This window comes from Phaenicophaeus curvirostris, chromosome 9 (genome assembly GCF_032191515.1).
Source record: "Phaenicophaeus curvirostris isolate KB17595 chromosome 9, BPBGC_Pcur_1.0, whole genome shotgun sequence".
Lineage (NCBI taxonomy): Eukaryota > Metazoa > Chordata > Aves > Cuculiformes > Cuculidae > Phaenicophaeus > Phaenicophaeus curvirostris.
This window is the reverse complement of record NC_091400.1, coordinates 35,734,521-35,755,628: the sequence shown is the minus strand read 5'-3', so window position 1 is coordinate 35,755,628 and position 21,108 is coordinate 35,734,521. Positions and strand designations below refer to the sequence as shown.

Genomic DNA, 21,108 nt, shown 5'->3' with positions numbered 1-21,108 from the left:
GGAACAGAGAAAGCGATCAGGTAAGGGAGAATTCCGTGTCTGTCCGAACTGACTGAAATCATCACTGCAGGTGTCGCCCGCCTGCGCACCAGTAACCTGTTAATCAAGCTGTGAACACTGGTACTGATGCCAGCAGCTCTTCCATAGCTCTCGATAACAGCTTTTGTAAAGAATTTTTTATGAATATTCTGTAATGTCCAAATCCTGTAAATAAGCTGATATCTGAGTTAATGCTGCTGCTTTTTATTCCCTCCATGGCATTGGTAGTGAAGAGGAATGCTCTACATTGCATCAGAAGGCGCAAGAAGTGTTTAATACTAACTTTTCTTTAATGAATCCGTCTTTTTGTACGTATCACTCTGTGTATGCCACTTCTGTTGCATTGAATTAAACACCATGAGAGTTTTGTATAAAGACATCTCCATCAGGCTTTTATTCCATGGTTTGTTTGGATACACACAAACACTTTTGCTGACCCAGTTGTCACCTTTGGGACAGCCTGGAAGGAAAAGAACATGTGAACTGTTGGACCTTTGGGGTTTCGTGTAATAAACACATGTATTTTGAAGAGCTGTTTGTTTTTTATTGGCGTCTGTGTGTTTCCACTGAAGTGGTTTAGGAATCCTGGAGAACCCCTGCCTCCCGCAGCTGGCACGCCTCATCCTTTGATGTGGTCCCTCACAACATCCTTCTGTCTGAATTGGAAAGAGATGGATTTGATGGGTGGACTGTTCGGTGGATACGGAGCTGGCTGGATGGGTGCGTTCAGAAGGCAGCGGTTAATGGCTCAAAGTCCAGATGGAGATCTGCGACAAGAGGTGTCCCTCAGGGGTCTGTGTTTTACTACCAGTTTTGGCTTCCTTCAGCCACTATCAAGCAGAAGGCGGCATCCTTTAAATCCAGCACGGTAAACCACGACTGAATTATAATTGGCTGGCAAGGTTACAGGGATTTACCACCACTGGATGTAGTTCTTACAATTTTATTCCTGGTCCCTAAATCTTATGGCCATATCCGAGTGGTCAATCTCAACAGCTCTGGGTGACAAGAAGGGTCGTTACAGTTATCCTAGTAGCTTATCTTGTTTGTAGCGTGTTACAGTCCCATTTACAAATCACCATTTCACCTGAAAGGGGCTGCAAGAAAGCTGGGGAGGGGCTGTTTACAAAGGGATGGAGTCACGGGAGGAGAGGGAAGGGCTTTGAACTGGAGGGGCCGATTTAGACTGGCTGCGAGGAGGAATTTCTTCACGCTGAGGGCGGCACTGGAAGCGGAGGCGATGGAGGCCGGGCCGCGAGGGGCTGGAACCGGCGGGGCTCGGAGGTCGCTTCTACCACAAACCATCCTGGTTCTGTGACGCGCGCTGAGCGACCGCAGCCGCGTCCCCCGCTCTGTTTCTCCCTGAAGGAGCGGGACTTCACCGCCCCCCACCGCTCCTTCCAGCGAGCGCGCGGAAAAAGGCGCGGGGGGGGGGGGAGGGGGCGAGAGGCAGCGCTGCGCATGCGCCCCCGCCTCGCACCCGACGCATGCGCCCTGCTTTCCCGCGCTCTCCGCCCTCGCGCCCCGCGCACGCGCCCTGCTTTCCCGCGCTCTCCGCCCTCGCGCGCCGCGCATGCGCACTGCCGCTTCCGCCTCGCGCCCCGCGCATGCGCCCTGCTTTCCCGCGCTTTCCCGCCTCGCGCCTCGCGCATGCGCACTGCCGCTTCCGTCTCGAGCCCTGCGCATGCGCCCTGCTTTCCCGCGCTTTCCCACCCCGCGCATGCGCACTGCCGCTTCCGCCTCGCGCCCCGCGCATGCGCCCTGCTTTCCCGCGCTTTCCTGCCTCGTGCCCCGCGCATGCGCACTGCCGCTTCCGCCTCGAGCCCTGCGCATGCGCCCTGCTTTCCCGCGCTTTCCCGCCTCGCGCCCCGCGCATGCGCACTGCCGCTTCCGCCTCGCGCCCCGCGCATGCGCACTGCCGCTTCCGCCTCGAGCCCTGCGCATGCGCACTGCCGCTTCCGCCTCGCGCCCCACGCATGCGCACTGCCGCTTCCGCCTCTCGCACCGCGCATGCGCCCTGCTTTCCCGCGCTTTCCCGCCTCGCGCCCCGCGCATGCGCACTGCCGCTTCCGCCTCGCGCCCCGCGCATGCGCCCTGCTTTCCCGCGCTTTCCCGCCTCGCGCCCCGCGCATGCGCCCTGCTTTCCCGCGCTTTCCCGCCTCGCGCCCCGCGCATGCGCACTGCCGCTTCCGTCTCGCGCCCCGCGCATGCGCACTGCTTTCCCGCGCTTTCCCGCCTCGCGCCCCGCGCATGCGCACTGCCGCTTCCGCCTCGAGCCCTGCGCATGCGCACTGCCGCTTCCGCCTCGCGCCCCGCGCATGCGCCCTGCTTTCCCGCCTCGCGCCCTGCGCATGCGCACTGCCGCTTCCGCCTCGCGCCCCGCGCATGCGCCCTGCTTTCCCGCCTCGCGCCCCACGCATGCGCACTGCCACTTCCGCCTCGAGCCCTGCGCATGCGCCCTGCTTTCCCGCGCTTTTCCGCCTCGCACCCCGCGCATGCGCACTGCCGCTTCCGCCTCGCGTCCCGCGCATGCGCACTGCCGCTTCCGCCTCACGCCCCGCGCATGCGCCCTGCTTTCCCGCGCTTCCCCGCCTCGCGCCCCGCGCATGCGCACTGCCGCTTCCGCCTCGCGCCCCGCGCATGCGTCCTGCTTTCCCGCGCTCTCCGGTCTCGCGCCCTGCGCATGCGCCTTCCCGCCCCTGCCTCGAGCCCTGCGCATGCGCCTTCCCGCCCCGCGCTCTCCGGTCTCGCGCCCCGCGCATGCGCCCTGCCGCCCCTGCCTCGAGCCCCGCGCATGCGCCCTGCCGCCCCGCGCTCTCCGGTCTCGCGCCCTGCGCATGCGCGTTGCCGCCCCGCCGTCCCCGGTCTCGCGCCCCGCGCATGCGCGTTGCCGCCGCTCGCTGTCCGTGCGGGGCGCGGCGCGATGGGGCTGCTGGAGCAGTGCGAGGCCGCCTTCGGCTCCCGCGATCTCTACGAGGTCCTGGGCACCCGCCGCGGGGCCGCGCCCGCCGAGCTCCGCCGCGCCTATCGCCGCGCCGCCCTGAGGGAGCACCCGGACCGCGCCCCGCCCCGGCCCCGCGAGGAGGCAACGCGCCGCTTCCAGGTGAGCGCGGTCCGACCGGACTGACTGGGGGACTGTCTGACTGTCAGACGGGCTGACGGCGCCGTCTCCCCGCAGCTGCTGAGCCAGGCGTACGCCGTGCTGAGCGACGCGGAGCAGCGCGCTGTGTACGATGAGCAGGGCGCGGTGGACGAGGCGGGCGCGGCGCTGCGCGGCCAGCGGGACTGGGGCGAGTACTGGCGGCTGCTCTTCAAGAAGGTGAGCGGGCAGCGGGCAGCGGCCGCGCCGGGGGGAGACGGTCCCGCTCCGCCTTTGGGCGCCGCGGCGGGAAGAGGATCTCGAGCGGCTGGGGAGTGACCGGGGGGCACAAAGCTGGGGAAGGGCTTAGAGGGGGGGCTGTGCGAGGAGTGGCTGAATGCCTCGGTCTGGAGGAGGCTGAGCGGAGGCCTCATCGCAGCCCACACCTTCCTCACCCCGGGAGGAGCAGGTGCCGAGCTCTGCTCTCTGGCCGCCAGTGAGTGGACCCCAGGGAATGGCAGGAAGATGCACCAGGTGGGGGTTGAGTGGAGCCCTGGAACAGCTCCGCAGGGAAGCAGTCGGGATGCCAAACACGACAACGTTCCAGAATAATTTGGACAACGCTCTCAGCCCCACGGGGTGAATGTCGGGTGAATGTCGGGGTTGTGTCCCGTGCAGGGACAGGAGTTGGACTCGATGATCCTTGTGAGTCCCTTCCAGCTCAGGACACTCTGTGATTCCTTCGGGAGGGCTGGGAGCTGGTGGAAGGGCTGGGGCTGCCCCTCAGTAACGTGAGGGGCTGGGAGTCAGCAGGTGCTGCTCAGGAAGGAGAAGGCTGGGCTTGGGGAGCCGGTGCTGGGGAAGGAGGGTTGGTGTCTGGGATCTGGTGGTGGGGCAGAAGGGCTGGAGGCTGCACCTTGGGAAGGAGAGGGCTGGGGTCTGGGAGCTGACCGTGGGGTGAACCTGCTGGGAAGGGCTGTAGCTCCCTCTCCATTAGGAACTTTCTGCAAAACACCGTGGGATTTTTATACTCTCTCTTCTATCCTTCTGCTGAGTCAATCCTGTAACTCAAGAAGTGTTGCTTCTGCCTCAGATCACTGTTAAAGACATTGAAGACTTCGAAAAGAGCTATAAAGATTCAGAAGAAGAGCTAGCAGATATTAAAGCAGCATACGTGGATTTTGAGGGTGACATGGACAGAATAATGGAGTCTGTGCTCTGTGCAGACTATACAGATGAACCCAGAATAAGGAAGATCATACAAAAGGCCATTGACGCTGGAGAAGTCCCACCCTACAAAGCCTTCGTAAAAGAATCTAAGCAGAAGATGATGGCAAGAAAGAGGCGGGTAGGTTACATCAATCAGGGACCAAAGGGAAACGCTGTTTATTATAAGCTTGTAATTTCCTTTGGTAGAAATACATGAAACTGTTCTTAGGACAAACGTATGCTACAGGACAGCAGGGTTAGAGATCTTCCTCAGTATCTGTGACTTGCACGTTTTGTCACCTGTATTCTCCACTCCCAAAACTGTTGTCAGAGGCTTTTGCACTGTAATAGGCTGTTGCCTCTTTTATTTTATTATTACACACAGTTGCTTATTACAGTTTAGTACTTTCCTGCATATAGTTACAAAGCCGTGAGTTGGAGTAGATAAGAAGCGTACACGGGCTGGAAATATATTCTCTTGCCTTTTAACAAGTGTGAAATAACTTTCTGGACTAAGTGGACCTCCTGTCCAACCTGGCTTTATTTTTTCCTGGACCTTTTGTAGAATATATTACATGCACGTTGGACTCGGTGATCCGGTGGGTCTCTTCCAACCTGGTTATTCTGTGATTCTGTGATTCTGTGATTAAGCTTTCTCCAATGTACAAAACCATCACGGTAGCTAAGACAGAAACCGGAGTGAGCGTGGGGATCTGAGGTGGGGGTGGACATCTCATCATGTCCAGGACTGTGAGACAGCAGAACATGGTCCTTCTCTGCAGAACTGCAGGCCTAGAACGGGTTTGTTCTGGCTGGTCCTTCATCCATGGCCAAGCTTGGAAACCGTTTGTGTTTTATTGCAGCTTTTTATGTGTAGATGCAAAATAATGAAGTGTTTGGTCACTACTGTAAGACTTCGAGAATGTGCAAATTACTTTTTAAAAATCTAGTTTGCTATTTTAGGCAGAAAAAGAAGCTAGCGAGGCAGAAAGGACCAAAGAGGAACTGGGCCTGGGTGGACAAGATGACTTGAAAGCACTGATTCAGGTAAGGCTTTTTCTATCTGTTGAACATGATTACATTACAGGTTTATAATTGCATTTCCCTGAGCATCTTTACCCTTTGGATCCTTGTTCTGAGTTCCTGAGGTTAAAATCTGACCTTAATGTTACCTATTGCTGTACTTTAACAGTCAGAGTATGGTATGGGTTTATTTGCCTGTGTCTTTATAAAAATTAAAAAAGTTATTCTAATACACTTGTTCTTACTGCATATACAACCAAAACATTGAACACCTCGTTTTAGGCAGTTGGACAGGGAGTGTCAATGATTTTTCTTTCTGAGGAATTTCACAGGGAGGTAGAAGTTGATGAGTTACTGTTTTGCTTTTTATCTTGGAGATGGAAGGAAGAAACATAACTGTTTATGTTCCGCTTTCCAGAACCTTTTGCTTCTTCTTTCTTATCGCCCAGTGGGATTCCCAGAATGTTCGTGTTTAATCAATCCTCAAATTGTAATAAAGCTTGGGGTCTAAACTAAAAATTGCTTTCCTTTTCCTAGCTCTATGGTGACTTTTTTATAGCCACTCCTTACTTCTGCCTTTGGGAAGTTAGGTATGGAGCCTGGAGTGTACAAGTAGGCTCTTGCGTGGCAGCATGATACCTCCTGTAGTTTGTATTCCCCGCTTAACCTATGCTGAGAATTTGTGTAACTATCCAACTTCAGTAGAGAGATCTGTACTGGGAAATAGTAAAAAGTTTGGGTTTGGGTTTTTTCTCCTCCTCAGAGCAGAAATAAAGATCGAAAAAAAGAAATGGATGACTTCTTGGCCCAACTGGAAGCAAAATACGGGAATAACACTAAGAAAGGAGGAAAGAAGACTGCAGCCAAGAAAGGAAAGAAATAAAGAACACTGTAGGTGTAAATATCTGGTCTAATTTTTTATGGTAGCTTGTGGATTTAGGAGGATTTCAGAGTGTTTCTGGACAACTGTTTCAGGGAGTGCATGCATCAACTCGCTGTCACTGGGAGGTACGCTACAGAACGCATCCTGAACAAGAACAACAAAGCATTCTGGTGCTGCTCCTTAAAATCCTTTGGGTGCTTATTGGTTAAGATCAAACAGATCCTTGACTAGAAGTTTTGTTTCAGTGTGGAGGGGGCGTGATGCTGAGGATGCTGCACGTGGGTTGTGGCACCTTCCTTCCAAACACCTGGTGGGTAACTGTACAGCTGCTGGGACAATCCTGTCACCCCAGCAGTGCAGATTCCCAGGGTTTCCGAGCTGGAAACCTATTTCTCTGTTACTCACACGTTCCTTTTGTAACAATCCAGCTGTTCTTAAAGGTCTTTTCTCTTCAGCTCAACAGGCATTTTTTCAGATGTTCCACTGCTTTTATAAATTACTTTGAAAAATTGCAGATTTAATAAACGAGAAGTTTTTGCAGAATTCTGTGCTCGGTTGCTTCCCCGGCCCTCTCCACATTTTCCAAGTCGCTGATCAAAACCAATTGATCGCGTGGGCTCTTCTGACTGATGTAAGTCACGTTAATGCTGTGTTCTTCTCCGCATCGGAAAAGATGCCTTTGTTGTTAACCGTGGTAGCAGTGCTGGTGATGCCACACGAGATGGAAGGGCCACCTCTTGTCTGGTCTTTGGTGGCCTGTGCCGTGAGACAGCAAGCGTGTGGCTGTGCTGAAACTCCCCCATGCAGAGGTGAGGCAATAAACTTCAAACTCCACAGAACAGAGCCAGTTCTGTGTATTTCTAGGGTCTGTGATGTCCCACAACGAGGTGTCCCAAAGCTTAGAGATGTCTTGGCTGTTATCTCAACAGCATCCCAGTCGTGCCTGCTGTAGGATTGGCAGTAACGGCTCCTTCCATGGGTTTGTCCACTGTTCTGGTTATTACTTCTGGAAGGTGTGCAAGTACTTTGAAGGCTTCACTTCAGCTGCTTTTACACCACTTGATGCAGCGTGCAGGGGTGCAAATATGAAGGGTAGCCAGCAGTCAAGTTGCTCAAAGGAACGAAGCTGGCTTTATTTTATGGGTCACTTTTGAAAGCCTTGGGAGCCATAAGGTCCCTGCTGCTTCAGTGACGGCGTTCAGAGCAGACTCTTCAATAGAGGGAGGTGGTAACTGTTCCCTGTTACTTTGCTGCTTTCAAAAATTGTCCCCGTTCTGAGTGCAGCGCGTTGTGTTGCGTAACACAGAACGTGGCCGTTCCTGGGGCTATACCAACAGATCCCCAACGGCCCACAAGTTCCTCATGTCAGCCACCTCTACAGAAACCAAAAATTCCTGATGATGTGATGGCTTCCACTTCAGCACGCCGATTCCTCTACGCTATGAAACACTCCTTTATGCTCCTAGAAACCTGTTCCAGCTTATGTAACTCTCACGCTCAGAAAACTAACTGGGTCCCTGAGGAACAGCACTGATAAGAAAGGGATGCTTATCTCCAGTTAACTCAAGGTAACTGCCACACTGTACAACGTCTCAGTAGTCTCAGGTGTTAAGAGAAGTTGTATTTCAGAAGGATTTAGTGAACAGAGGGCTCTCTTTAGCATCAGTTTATCTCTGTGCAAACTTAAGAGATTTAGATAGAGCCCACAGCATTGTTCCCCCTCACTCAATAAATGCACAGGAAAGTAAACCCAGTTATGTTTGCACAGCTCTGCTTTGTTTTCCTGCCCCTGCTTTTTGATTACAGCATGCTTGGATCAACTGGACTCGGGAATGTACGTACTGGTTAAAAATCACTCGCTGTTCTGGAGGTTCCACCAATGTTTGACAGATTGCATAGATTAGAATAAGGAAGTAGGGGAGCCACTTCATAAAGAATACTGACAGGCTTTTTCCATTACGAATTGTAATTTGGAAAATCTTATAAGGAAATTTAGAAAGAAGTGCTCTTTAATTGGATTATAATGGAACAACTATTTTTGTGCAGTGTCCTAACTTTGTTACAACAAAGTGGTTAACCTTCCCTTGTCTGCACACTCGGTTGTAGCCTGGCACTGGCTGCTCAGGAGCAAGACCTTCAGCTAATCTTTTGTTTTGAGAAGCCTCTGCTTGTGTTTTGTTTTATTTGGAGCCCCAAGGGCACCTACAGTGCATACCTCCGGTACGCCTGTCACAGCACGTGGGACGTGTCTCCCAAAAGATAAATTCCACCTGTGAGTTGTGGGCTTCACAGCTTAGTGCAGAAATTGGGTCCAACTGCAGGTATTTTTTGAAAGGGAGACTGAGCTGTTCTGTGAAATTGCCATAAAAAGTCTCACCAGGAAGACCACGTACTTTCTTTCAGCACTGTCTGGGAACTACTTGTAGTAATAGGCTCCTTTCTGCCTCTTAAACCTTCTCCAGGCACTGAGGAAGAGCGAGTAGCATCCTACCCTTAAATCTGTCAGTTCAGTTCACCTGGTTTGCTACCCAGTTTTTATCCAGCTGTGTTAATATCTGCTGCAGTTACTACGGGATTCATAACTTGTCTAAGTTGGGGTGAACAAGCAGCATCACATGTACTGTGTGCCTTTGATAGGAGAATATTGCTTTAAACATATAGCTTTAAAGATTTACGTTACTGCTGCTGTGGAGTTAATGGAATAATGAGCACAACCTGCCTGTAACAACATGAACACATCACAAGCCAGTAATGGGAAAACAGCAACAATGGAGAGAGTTTGCTAGATGTTCTAGGAGTTGGGCTTTACTGCCCACTGGAGCATAACTAACACTTGTAGAAAACGAAATGTTTAAGTGTACTCCTTCTAATCTTTGGCAGCTGCTTCTTAGATTTATATAAAAATAATAAGTCATACGGAAGGATGTTTGAAAACTCTCTGTAAACAACACGGATGTGGTTCACGACTCTCTGGAGAGCGATGGGTACTTCTCTGTGGCGTGTCAGAGCCTCCGTTTGCTTTTCGTGACTGATCCACTGCGCGTGCGGGCTTTCACAGAACTGTGCAGCTGAAGACCTAATAAACAGAGATCGTGCACAACTTCTGTGACTTTTGGAAGGTATTAAAACTGAGAACCAAATACATCATCTTTAGCTTAGAGCTAAAATGCCTTTTCTTAGCCCTTTGTTCTAACAAGTGGCTGACAAATGCATTGCGTATAACTGGCATGAGTTTGAGATGAGTGACTGGCCTGCCAAAAGGGGCAGAGTTTGTGCTTCCGCAGGGGCCGCAGTGCAGGGAGCTGCTGTGTTCCTGATTATCTCGTGAAGGATTCAGGTCTACAAAGTTCTGACTATTCCAATTTTTTTTTTTTTAACACAACAGTTATAAGACATGTCACTTTTAAAGCTGCTGAGTGGGTTTGGGGGTGGGGAGCAGATATTTTAATTCCAGTACAAACTACTCCTTCCTTGGTTAAAAACAGGTGACTTCTATTTAGTGCCTTTGTTAAACTCTGACTGCCTCTTGCACCACTTAGGTTAGCAGAAATGGGCTGTTTCACCTGCTAAACAAGCGAAATGCCCCTGCGGTCCTGTACGCGCTACTTTAACCTTTGCAGCTTCCATTAAGTTCTGCAGTTTCGATCTGATCTTGTTTGTGCATTTTCATGTGGGACATTCTGACAACTCCATGAGGAATCCCCAAACACTCCAATGACAGGAATCCAGTGGAACTTGCCTCAACATAGATAGTTTTCAGAAAGTGCTTCTGAGCCCTGGCTCCATGCCACCCTCCCCTGGGTGATGTGTAGCACCAAGACCACAAGAACCACAACACTGGTTGTGACTGCGTGGCTGTTCTGAAGAATATAACAACTTTTTAAAGATGATGAACCACAAACACTTTTAAGGAGGTGACTTTGCAGCAAAGGAAGGGAAACTGGAGGGAAGACTATGAATAACATTCCCAACATGCCTTCCTGCAGCCTTGCTACCTGAGTTGATTAAAAATAAGTAATTTTAGATGAGATTAGTTTTAGGTAATGCTAAGTAACTCCACCAAGTTCATGCAATTGTTACAAATTAAACAATGCAAGCATGTTTTTATTTCAGAGTAGGCAAGTGAATTGTACCGGTATGGTTACTGGTTCTAAAACATACTTTGAGTTGATCTACTATGGTTCTAAGATCCTGTGCAAGTATAAAACTTGTATAATGGAAAACTAAAACATGAGCTAGAACTTCGAAAAACCTCCTCAGTGTAATTCCCTCTGTAGGGAATACATCCTACCTCGTGTTTAATCTTATTAAATTCTGTGACTGGCAAGCGTACCTGAACCTGCTGATCCTCTGCTTATCCAAGACTGGTTACTGTAATCAATAACAGTGCAAGAGCGGCGGCGCTGCGGGTCTGGCTGAAAAGACAGATCAAGTTATTTATCTTTGCATGAAAAATTCTAAACATCAAGATTATAATACAATTGTTATAACACCTGACTATAATACAACCATTTAAACTTATGTATTTCCTGATTTGGAAAGTGGCACAGGTCTGAGTAGAGCTTTTGCAAGTTTAAGGAGGGTTAAATCAACCTGAAGTTCAACTCCTACAGGGCAGAAAATACACTTTCACTACACTCTTCCTCTGAATGATCACTGGGCCAGTTAAAGGCATTTTCACCACTTCTGGAAATTGTTCTGTTTCAGGATACATTTAGAAAGTTTGTGCACTCAGATGCCAAGTCAAGGACATTGAAATTACACAGAGGAACCAAACCAGCAGCTATTTAAAAGCTCTTGTTAGAATTATAGCTTTTAAAACTTAGATGAAAACACTCTCTTAGATAGGACATAAGGAGAGTAGGGGTTTCAGTAAATTAATCCAAGAGCATTTGATACCGAAACAGACTGGCTATCAATAGTACAGCAAACTTGTGCAAGAAAGCAGTGAAGGCTCCCCTACCCTTGCGTTTCTGACTGCAGCTGTAGCCGTGACTTCCCAATGTCTCTGCAAAACATTAAAGCATCCTCTCCTACCCCTCAGTTCCTCTTAAGCCTTCAAAATAGATGCCAAATTGGATGTTCCACCTGAGGTAACACTTAAGCTTTTTCCATCAGCATCTCACATGTGCTCTTCAGGAACAGTGAGGTCCCACCAGCCGCTGCTGCAGTGAGGGGCTGGATGGGGGCAGTAGAGCGAGATTGTTAGCTGTGAACAAGCAACTCGTCCCATTTGTTTTGGAAGCACCAAGCAACGATGTTTCTGTTAAACCTGCGAGTGTCTAATCAAGTGGCCAACTTGGTGAAGTCCCTGGTACCAATTCCCTGTGACATTTGGTTCTCCAGGACTGTTTCCCTGTGTTAACTGTCAGAGCACCTTACTGAGTAGCTAAGGATGATCTGGGATCAGTTGCCGTGCTTTACCGAGACTGTGTTGGTTGTGTTAGCCGTGGGGAAATGATTGGGTAAGAGAAGCCGCTCCTGTAGCTGCTGGTGGCTATCTTCATGTGCTGTCGTTACACTGTGAGCTCGACTTGAGTTCCCTCGAGATTTCTGCATTAAAGAATACCAGTTATGATTTTTTCTTATTGCAGCAGTATGTTTAAAAGAATTAGCCTCGGAATTAAATCTAATTTTCAAGTTGATCGTTTTACATCTACTTATGGGGAGGAAAAAAGATTCTGACACTAACTGGAATTAAAACATTCGGCTCTGGGTGATACTGAGGGTCAAAACCATCAGCATTTTTTGGGCATCTATTTCAGTTTATGTCACCTGCATGACAACACACTGGAATTTTTTGAGTCTCGTGATTTGATCGGCAGCAATTACGATTTTAGACTTCCCAGCAGTTGTGCCCGTTACCGTTTGCCTCTGGGCTCCTGCAGCGCTCACGTGCTCTACACTGGCGGTAGCGATAGGCGGTAGGAGATGGTGTCGGCCCAGCAGCCGTGGGGAGGCTGAGGTCAGCTGCTCGTGTGCCCTCGGGCTGAAACAAGAACAGAAAAAAACAGTTTATGCACAGATACACGATCCTGACAATTTGTTTGGCGCTATGTAGACAGCAGGATTTTGCTGCAAAGCGCCGGCGTTAGGGCAGACTGCTGGAGGGTGGATTTAAAAGAGGCCTTTTGCAGCACCTGAACGTTGGCAGAAATCTTTTTCCTCTATTAAAGTGAACTTCTAGTTTCCAGAACGTTTAATATTAAGCATACAGGCAAAGTGAGTCTGAGAATGAGCACCTCAGCAGGAGTCCTGGCAGTGGGTGCAGACGAAGCTTTCTCAAGGAAGGTTGTGCTTTAGTGGGCAGTTAATTTCTTTAATCAAACAATGAATGTTCTTTCTGTTCAACTGAATGCTTTTTGTATAAGCTGGGTTCCCTAAATATTGTAACCTGCAGTGAGAAACATACAGGCGAGTTCCCCTGAAGACGTCGTCTGCAGAGCCAGGGGTGCCCGTGTGGGAGTGACTGATGGGACGCAGGGTGCGCGGCAGTGGGGGTTGCCGCCTCGTGGAATGCGACACGGTTGGTGAGCTCAGCTCTAGAGGGTGGTTTGGCAACACTCTGCTAGAAATGATAGAACTGGAGCACGGCCGCTTGTCATCCAGGTCCCTAAGAAAAGAAATAAAAAAACAAGAGAGCTGGTCAACACAACTGGTAACTGCCCTGTTATCAAAGCAGTCATCTACATGGGACATTAACAATATTACCTGTGGATAGAGAGCATGTGTTTTCATTTTTTATGTAACTATATAAAGTGATTTTAAGTCAAGTTAGAAAAGAACAGGGGGTGGAAAAGAAAAAAAGAAGCCTATCTTTATTTATTTTTACTGAACCTTCCGACTGAAGAGTCCAGTGTAAAAGTAAAAATCGCAGAACAGATTGAAAAACAAACCCTACTGTAAACCCCACTTTTCACACCCACAGCCTAGATCTGACAGAAGCCCACTTCTAGGAACTGAGCAGATCAGTTTCTCTCTCCTGTTCTGAGCTTCATCTCTTTTCAAGATGTCATTTAGTACCAACAGTAATGACACCGCTGTTCCCTACTTGGCAAACCAGCAGCAATCAAACAGAAAAGCTGTACTAGAAGTATCCTGTTTCACAGAGGGCAAATAAATAAACAAGCAGGCGGGAAAGTAACAGAATTTTGTTCTCCAGTGTCTAAAATTCTCTCACAACATTTTGAGTCAAGTCCCAGAGAGTGCTCTGCTTTACAACAGGTGATCTATGGTTCTTACAGGGTTTTCTCCATTGCAGGCAGATTCCTTTGCTGTAACTGGATCCCATGGATCACCATCAAGCCACTTAGATTATGCTGAGAGCCACTACTTGACCCTTGAGAAACCTGAAAGTTTGAAAAAGAAAGAAGTAAATTCCTGTTTGGCAGAGGCATATACACATATTTACAGTTTTTTGTCCTGGTAAATCCTTTTGGAGGAAAGAAATTAATTTCTTCCATGACACGTGGATGTATACTCAGTTATACTATTTCCCCACCTAAGGCAGGCCTGATAGCATTCCATCTTTCTTGCAAATGGTAGCACTTGGAAAACCATCCTTACCCTGCTACACCACGCTCAGTATTTACCAACTGAGCATCCCATTTGCACGACAGCGTCTTCCAACAATTCTTCTATAATCAGGAAGCTTTACAAAACTAATTTTCAGTGTATGGAATACAGGCTGATATGGAAAAAACATCAAATTCCACCCACCATAAAGATAGAAAATACCAAGCTTTAATCTCTCAGCATACATACTTGAGGTGGTTTTCTCCTCTTTTTGCTTTTGCGGCCACATCTGGTTTTTGGGCACTACACACACAGTACAAGGAACGTGAGGAGGACGCAGGGCAGAAATAAAGGAAAAAGAAATAAATAAGAAGGAAAGACTTGAATTAAAATGGAATAAACAGGTAACACTTTGGTGCTCACCACTCTAGGAGCAGATTGCCTACGACAGATGATACAGTCAGATTTGGGGGCTGAGAAAAAAACTGGTTTACAGCTGCACTGAGATTTGTGCTCTGCTGCCTGATGAGTTAACTATAGATAACCCAGTGAGAATGTGATCTCCCGCACACAGTCCTCCATCTCACACTTCAGTTCAAACATTACTGAAACCTAGAAAGAACTACACTGTTAATGAACAGTCACCACAAGGTTGTCTAATACATATATAAAATATTAAGTTTCAGAGCAAAAAGTAAGAATTAAAACTTGCAGCTAAGGAATAACAGAACTTAAGTGTCAGAGAGGACAGTCAGCATTCAGACAAAATCCAGACTAGTTCTGTATGTAAACAGTCCCCTGACCTACTCGGATCTACTGGCTTAGGTGGTGCTGCATTGATTCGCCCTTACGCACACCAGCTGGATAAAATCACTTACCAGACTGGATGTCACTGGGAGCATTTTTGCTGGTGGCACATGAGGTGACAGTGCTGGCAGAGGATCAAAAGGCAAAGGGCTTCCAGCATCTGCTCGGATTGTTTCTACTGCTATGAGACTCTTCTCATCATCTACACAAAGCAACAGAGAACTCCTGTCAATACAGACTGTTAGCATTGCCAGCTGGGGGCAGTGCTAGGAACCCCCATTTTTTAAAGAAAGTCCTCTTAGATGCTAAGCTCTATTAAATGTTTTGAAGGCATGTGTCGTACTGTTAGCAAAATAACCCTTTCCTTTCCCCCTGAAGAGATGATTCCCAAATACATCTCTCTCTTACTGCATCCTTGCAAAATTAACTCACTGAAATCCCCTTCTGAATCTTCAGTTTAACTGTGCTCCTTACCAGAGGCCGACCCTTCCCAGTATTTGCAGATTAATTCTTCCATGCAGCCTAGGACTTCACTCCACACATCATCAAACACAAAGGTGAGCACAGAATCCTTCGTGCAGGCATACGGAGAGAGAGGTGGGAACCCCAGCTTCCCTCTGCCAGAAGACAGTCCCATTTTCCTCCCGTGCAAGTCCTCCTCCCTGTGAAAACACAAGTGTTAACTCTACCATAAGTACACTTTCTTTGTACTCTGTATTTTTGTTGCAATTATTTAATAAGAGTAGAACATCAGCTAAGGCTCCATTTCTGTTGTTTTCTCTTAAACTGAAACAGGGCAAGGCAGCTGGGCAGACAGCCTTGAAAGACATCAGTTCAGGAGAAGTTTTGTGTTTATCACACAATATTATTTTCTGAAAGCTGATAGTAACAATCAACAAATTCAAATAGCAGCCTGGAAGAAGCAACCTGCCGCACACTGAGCAGTCGACCTTTTATTTCTTCCAGAATCTACCACTGACCCAAATGAGAAGTGACCGAGGCAACCACATTGTTGCTGCAGATCTTGGTTTCCCTATAAAAATGACTATCAATGATACTTAACGACTCATGAATAATTTACTGAGGAGATCAAAGTTTAGTTTAAAAATAAATAGCAATAGTTGCAGCGATAGCTGTCACACTGTCAGGCTCCATACCCAACACCACCACAGAGCTGCAATTTGTGTAGTCGATGAGAGGGGAGAAAAAACGTAATTCACAGCAGCAAGTGACCTTTGCTGCAGAGTCTTCCACAATGCAAGGAGCATTCTGAAGCTGTTCAAGAAAGTACATGTTCCCCTGCCAAAAGAAACTTCATAGAAGGGAGAAAATATTACTGATGCAAGCACATTTTTGGTGGCTTTCCTAACTATTCTCTGAATTAGTACTGAACATCTAAAAGCTCCAAACCCTGGGGAAAAAAGGGAGATGCTACTAAAAAAAGCTAAAATGCTAGTTGTTGTTTTAGAGACAGCGGCACTGTTTGCTGCAGCAATGTCTCTCTGGCCTGGTCAAAGCAAGCCACTAGCAATTTGAATCTCAAGGTCCACGCAATTAAGAAACAATTAAGCAGTTAGCAACTGACAGGACCATCTCCAGACCTCACCCAGGCCATGTGTTCATATTGCTGCGTTGAATAAAGTAAAGGGGCACAAAGAAACCTCTTTATGCCACCCCAATTCTATCTTCTTAAGATAAAAATAGCAGTAATTATTTATTCCCAAGCATCAAATCCTCTCTAATTCTTAAATTACCACTGAAAATCTGGAAAGGTACAATGCCACCCAAAATGCTAGTACAAACTCAAAGCAGCACATTTCTAGCACTTAACAAAGAACAAAGAATTTGACTTTGTATAAAAATAAATGGCATTTAAACAGGTTTTATTAAATATGCCAATATGTCATCGCAGGCTTTCGGTTATGATGGAATGAACAGGTTGGATGGGCCTTGGGCAACCTGGTCCAGTGGGAGGTGTCCCTGCCCGTGTCAGGGGAGTTGGAATTAGATGATCTTTAAGGTCCCTTCCAACCCAACCCATTCCATGATTCTGTGATTCTATTTAAACCAGGCACAAAAATGGATGGTATGAAAAATTACAAAAAATTCAGAAAAATAATTTATCAAAATAAATTGTTCTAAGAAATTGATTAGGAGTTCGGGCATTGGTACTAGTTGCTATCTTCACACTCAATACGTACACGTCTCTGCAGTGAAATGCTAAATATTCCTCCATTACACCTTCGGAAACAATAACTCCATCTTCTCCTTCTTCGCTGTCTAGAGAACACACGGTTGGAGACTTGGGACACTCGGCCTTTTTGTGAATGGGAGTAACAGAAAGAGGTACCTTCTTGCCACAAACACTAAATCTGAACAGGTGACAGTTACGGAAAGCAGAAATGAAAATAACTTGTTATTCCACTTCAAATAGCAGCACTTGGGGAACTGAGAGACAACACAGTAGTTCAGGACAAGCAGTAGGGTAGTCAACAAATTATACATTAAAGTAAGAACCATTTTGATTTGGATATTTTAAATTCTTCCTAAGGAACTTGAAACTTCAGGGAAAAAAATCAAAGCCAATTAAAAACATTCTAACACATTAAATTATAAAAGTAGTACTAATGTCATGTTTTGTAAATTTTGAAGTTCTATACAAATTAAATAGATGATTAACAATAAAACCAGCTACGATACAAACATAACCTTAAGGAGCCAGCAGCAGCAAAGGTATTTCTACAGAATGACCAGTTTACTGTAGATGGCAACAAGAACAGCTGCGTAGGCCTTGCTCTTCTGAATGTGCCACCTCTAATCAAAACCAAAAAATGTGCTGTGTTCAAAACTCAGCCTAACAGACAAGAACGAGGCCTCACGTTTTGAGAAGCCTGTCGCTGCCGCCCACCGAGAACAGAATTATCTTCCTACCTTGGCACGGTCTATGTTATCTGCTGGTACTTACTCATTAGAATCCTTTTCTTGTGGTGAACTTACATCTGAGGAACCAAAAATGCCAGAAGATGAGCTGGAATACCATCCATACCCTTCATCTGTGGGGATCACTATCTGCTTCCCCACAACCCTGCCGTGGCAAAAGCAAAGGATAAACAGAAAATGTTGACAGTAAAATTATTGCAGCGTACAAGAATGCACAGCAGCAAATCCTAAAACTCACGTAAGGAAGCGTGGTTTTCTTGGCGATAGTTAAATGTGGTTCCACTTGTTTTCCCCTATTGCTTGCTTTTTTATGTCCTGCTAATTGAGCGACTTTGTAATATGGACAATACCGTTCAAGTACACATAGTCAAGATCTAAAATTCCAGTTTCCAGGTAGCCACAAGGACTGCCAAGCTAGGGTCGGAGGCTTTTTACAATAATTTAAGCACCTGGCTTTTAGCTATACTATACATCTTTTCAAAGAGAATTCTGCTATGTCCAGACCAAGTCAGTTCCAAATAGCAACAACACTCTGGCAAGGACACAGCAGTGTGGATGACAGTGGCAGGCACTGTATATACCAACATACCAGAGTGATCTTTTTATCTCTACCTGCTATATAAGTGCATAAAACCACCCTGCTACTAACATTGTTTTAAAACCAACTGTTCCCATCCCTGCCCTCTAGGAACTCTGTGATGGCGCTAGCATGAATCTATTAATAAAATACCTGAGGTGAGGAAAGTTGGATGTCCACTGGCGGCATTCTTCCTGCAGCCCCTCAACACTCACGTTCTCTGTCTGCTCATAGAGAAACTCATCAATTTGCCTGAACATTTGCTGAACTTGTTGTGTGGCAGCTTTATCAAATTCCTAGACAAGGAAGTTATCAATAAATACCTAGCAAATAGCATTCAGAGAGGTTCTTTAATTGTTGTTTTCTTTAATATTTGTAAGAGACGACGATTTGTCTAAAGCTATGTGGGATTGATTTAAACAGTTCCATATATTTTGCATAGAAAGACATTAAATAATTTCCCCCCAGAGATGATGTGGACTGACGGTAGCTACATAAAAAGCTTACATGAACACAACAGAAAAACTACTAAAACATGTTGAAATATCTGTATTATTATACAAAGTAACAGACACAAAAGAGATCAGAATGGGAAGAATAACAGTCAGTGGCATTTTAGCAAAATGGAACATTTGTTGCTTGCCACATCCAGGAACAACAGCAAAAGAAAAAGCAGCGCAGGCTGGTGTGAAACGCTGTGAAAGTGAAGGATATTGAGGATCGTTGCTACCTGTTCTCTAGCTAGGAAATGGGGTCGGTTCTTTGGTAATTTAAACAGTTCCATCTCACCTCACAGAAAGCAACAGCACCCTTTGTTTTGGTAAATGGGGAGTAAAACAAATATTTCTAAACAGAAATAATGTTGTAGGGGCTAACTAAATTTTGAGAAACGTGCAGGTATGTAGAAGTTTGATAAAGTCACACAAAGTGTCTGAAAGTCATCCAGTCCTGTTTGGGATTGCACTGATTATGTTGTAGAGATACATGCATAAATTAAGTTATTTGCATTACTGAAGTTTAGATGGAACTGCAGAATATTAATTGAGTAATGTGAGCCTAATATGTTCTGATGCAAGAGAATGGACAGATGGGGAAGAGGTAAAAAAGATGCCCTTTCTATGACCACTACTGTGATTTATTGACAGATCCAAGCCTCATTTTTATCCTTACAGGTATTCACAATAGTGTTTCAAATGTCTTTCTACCCACTGTGCTCCGTTTGGCTCAGGCGGCTGCGTTGGACTCACATCGTAGCCCCAAGAGAAGGCTGAGCTGTCTTCAGTGGAGGCGCCCGCATAACTCTGACTAGCAGACCACGAATCCTCATCATCAGCTGGAGCAACAGAAGGGTCAGCCCATTCCTTTCGGATTTCAGACTCCCTGAAACGCACAAACAGGGGAAGAAAAAAAGGGAAAAAACCCCAGAGACACACAATGACAAATGACGTGGGTCACAAAACTTTTCTTCTGTACAAAAAGGCATAGATGTATCAGAAGAGATCTTAGCAATGACAGAGTTTTCATATGGAAATATTATTTAAGAGGCGCTTAAGCAGAAGCCACAGCACACAAGTAATTATAACAACTGTAACTCCTATTAACTTCAACAACATAGAAAGTCTAGAGGTCAAGCAGAACATAGTTTTTCTTAAAATTATCTCAGTTAAGCTGTAGACTATTTCCAGTCCTGGTTCTACACCACTCAGGAAATACTTTTCCCCCTCTTGTTTCTGCCACAAAATTAGATGACCCAGGCTGCTTCTGAGCTGAGAACAGAACACAGCTCTACATTTTTGATTATTTGCAAAACAGGAAGGGCGTGTTCTGTGATAATACAGATCCCAGGCAAAGCCCAAGCCTACCTACTGTATTCGTTCTGTGAAGGGAACCTAACTTAAGGCACCTAAGATTCTCTGCAGGACACACACCTTGAGACCTGGACGTGGTTTCCAGTCGTGAGCGTGGCTGAGCACATCTCCCCTAGTGGTTCTGGCAGCGGGTGATGCCGCAAGGCGTGTTTTGAAAGTCCTTGTCTAAAAGAAGCGGAACTTCACATTACTTATAAGAATAAACACTTACAGAGTTCCAAAGCTTTGCAGAGTTTTCTTCTGCTTTTCAAGGAAGGCACTAATCTGTGTACCAGAGCTTATTTCTTATCATTAGAAGGCTACTACTTGTTACCAAAGCTTCAGAATTAAAGCATCAAAACTAACTGCAGGAGAAACAGAGTTAACAACTCTGTTTAAGGCACTGAACAGTGCCTTCTTTTTAGCTTAAAATACTGTTGATAATAGGTCTGCAGCTCTCCCATAGCAGATATGACCTCCCTGTCCCTGTACCACACGTAAACAAACCACACAAGAGCTGTCACCGCACAGAGCAGTGGCCAGTTAGGAGAAACAGCATCTGAATTTCTGTTCAGCCCGCACCAGGATGTCCAGGCAAGAGGGACAGGTGGCAGGGGACAGCGCGAGGACCACGGGGGAACCAGAACCAGCTGCAACCCACGCCCCTGGGTATGTTTGAGCCCCGTGGCCCCCAGGGCTGCAGAGCAGGAGGAGGGCTTAGACCCCTCTCCCACATCCAGAGTGGGGGAGAGGGGCAGGAGGGGAGAGCCGGGCAGGAGGATGGAGAGAGTGGGGCAGGAGGAGGGGGAGAGGGGCAGGAGGGGGAGAGAGCAGGGCAGGAGGGGGAGCGAAAGGCAGGAGGGGGGAGAGAGTGGGGCAGGAGGGGGAAGAGGGGCGGGAGGGGGGAGAGCGGGGCAGTAAGAGCAGCAGGGACGGGGGTGGGGGTGGGACAGGGGGCAGCGGGGCAAGGGGGGCTGAGAGGACAGGGGGGCTGAGGGGACAGGGGGACAGCGGGGACGGGGGGCAGCGGGGACAGGGGGGCTGAGGGGACAGGGGACTGAGAGGACAGGGGGGCTGAGGGGACGGGGGGCCGAGGGGACGGGGGGGGCAACGGCGACAGGGGGGCTGAGGGGACAGGGGAGGCTGAGGGGACAGGGGAGGCAGCGGGGACAGGGGGGCTGAGGGGACA

At 47.5% G+C, this 21,108-nt stretch overlaps 2 protein-coding genes across 2 annotated transcripts in view; one reads left to right on the top strand and one right to left on the bottom strand.

Moving 5' to 3' along the window:
• The first annotated feature begins 2,935 nt into the window (after positions 1 to 2,935).
• Positions 2,936 to 21,108, top strand: part of DNAJC9 (DnaJ heat shock protein family (Hsp40) member C9) — a 30,083-nt gene continuing 11,910 nt past the window's right edge. The window contains exons 1-5 of the mRNA XM_069863938.1: positions 2,936 to 3,142; positions 3,218 to 3,358; positions 4,212 to 4,466; positions 5,291 to 5,374; positions 6,114 to 6,280. Of these exons, the coding sequence (XP_069720039.1) occupies positions 2,963 to 3,142; positions 3,218 to 3,358; positions 4,212 to 4,466; positions 5,291 to 5,374; positions 6,114 to 6,233 (780 nt within the window). The 5' untranslated portion in view covers positions 2,936 to 2,962 and the 3' untranslated portion in view covers positions 6,234 to 6,280. The remainder of the gene's footprint in view (positions 3,143 to 3,217; positions 3,359 to 4,211; positions 4,467 to 5,290; positions 5,375 to 6,113; positions 6,281 to 21,108) is intronic.
• FAM149B1 (family with sequence similarity 149 member B1) lies at positions 7,952 to 20,266 on the bottom strand. Its single transcript, XM_069863905.1, has 14 exons — positions 20,001 to 20,266; positions 19,320 to 19,452; positions 18,226 to 18,368; positions 17,521 to 17,640; positions 16,757 to 16,927; positions 15,030 to 15,217; positions 14,627 to 14,757; positions 13,998 to 14,051; positions 13,476 to 13,582; positions 12,646 to 12,846; positions 12,099 to 12,222; positions 11,658 to 11,786; positions 10,567 to 10,648; positions 7,952 to 9,309 (listed from the first exon to the last, which is right to left on the bottom strand). The coding sequence occupies exons 1-14, from the start codon at positions 20,045 to 20,047 to the stop codon at positions 9,236 to 9,238; spliced, it is 1,704 nt and encodes a 567-aa protein (XP_069720006.1). The 5' UTR covers positions 20,048 to 20,266; the 3' UTR covers positions 7,952 to 9,235.

What these genes read in the sequence shown, in the direction of transcription:
- FAM149B1 (XM_069863905.1), bottom strand. Translation starts at nt 20,047, where the DNA reads ATGTGCTCAGCCACGCTCACGACTGGAAACCACGTCCAGGTCTCAAG. An exon ending in CAAGAAAAGGATTCTAATGA is followed by an intron (nt 16,928 to 17,520) that starts GTAAGTACCAGC and finishes TCACCTGTTCAG; the next exon opens with ATTTAGTGTTTGTGGCAAGA. An exon ending in GCATTTCACTGCAGAGACGT is followed by an intron (nt 15,218 to 16,756) that starts GTACGTATTGAG and finishes GTGTTTTCACAG; the next exon opens with GGAGGAGGACTTGCACGGGA.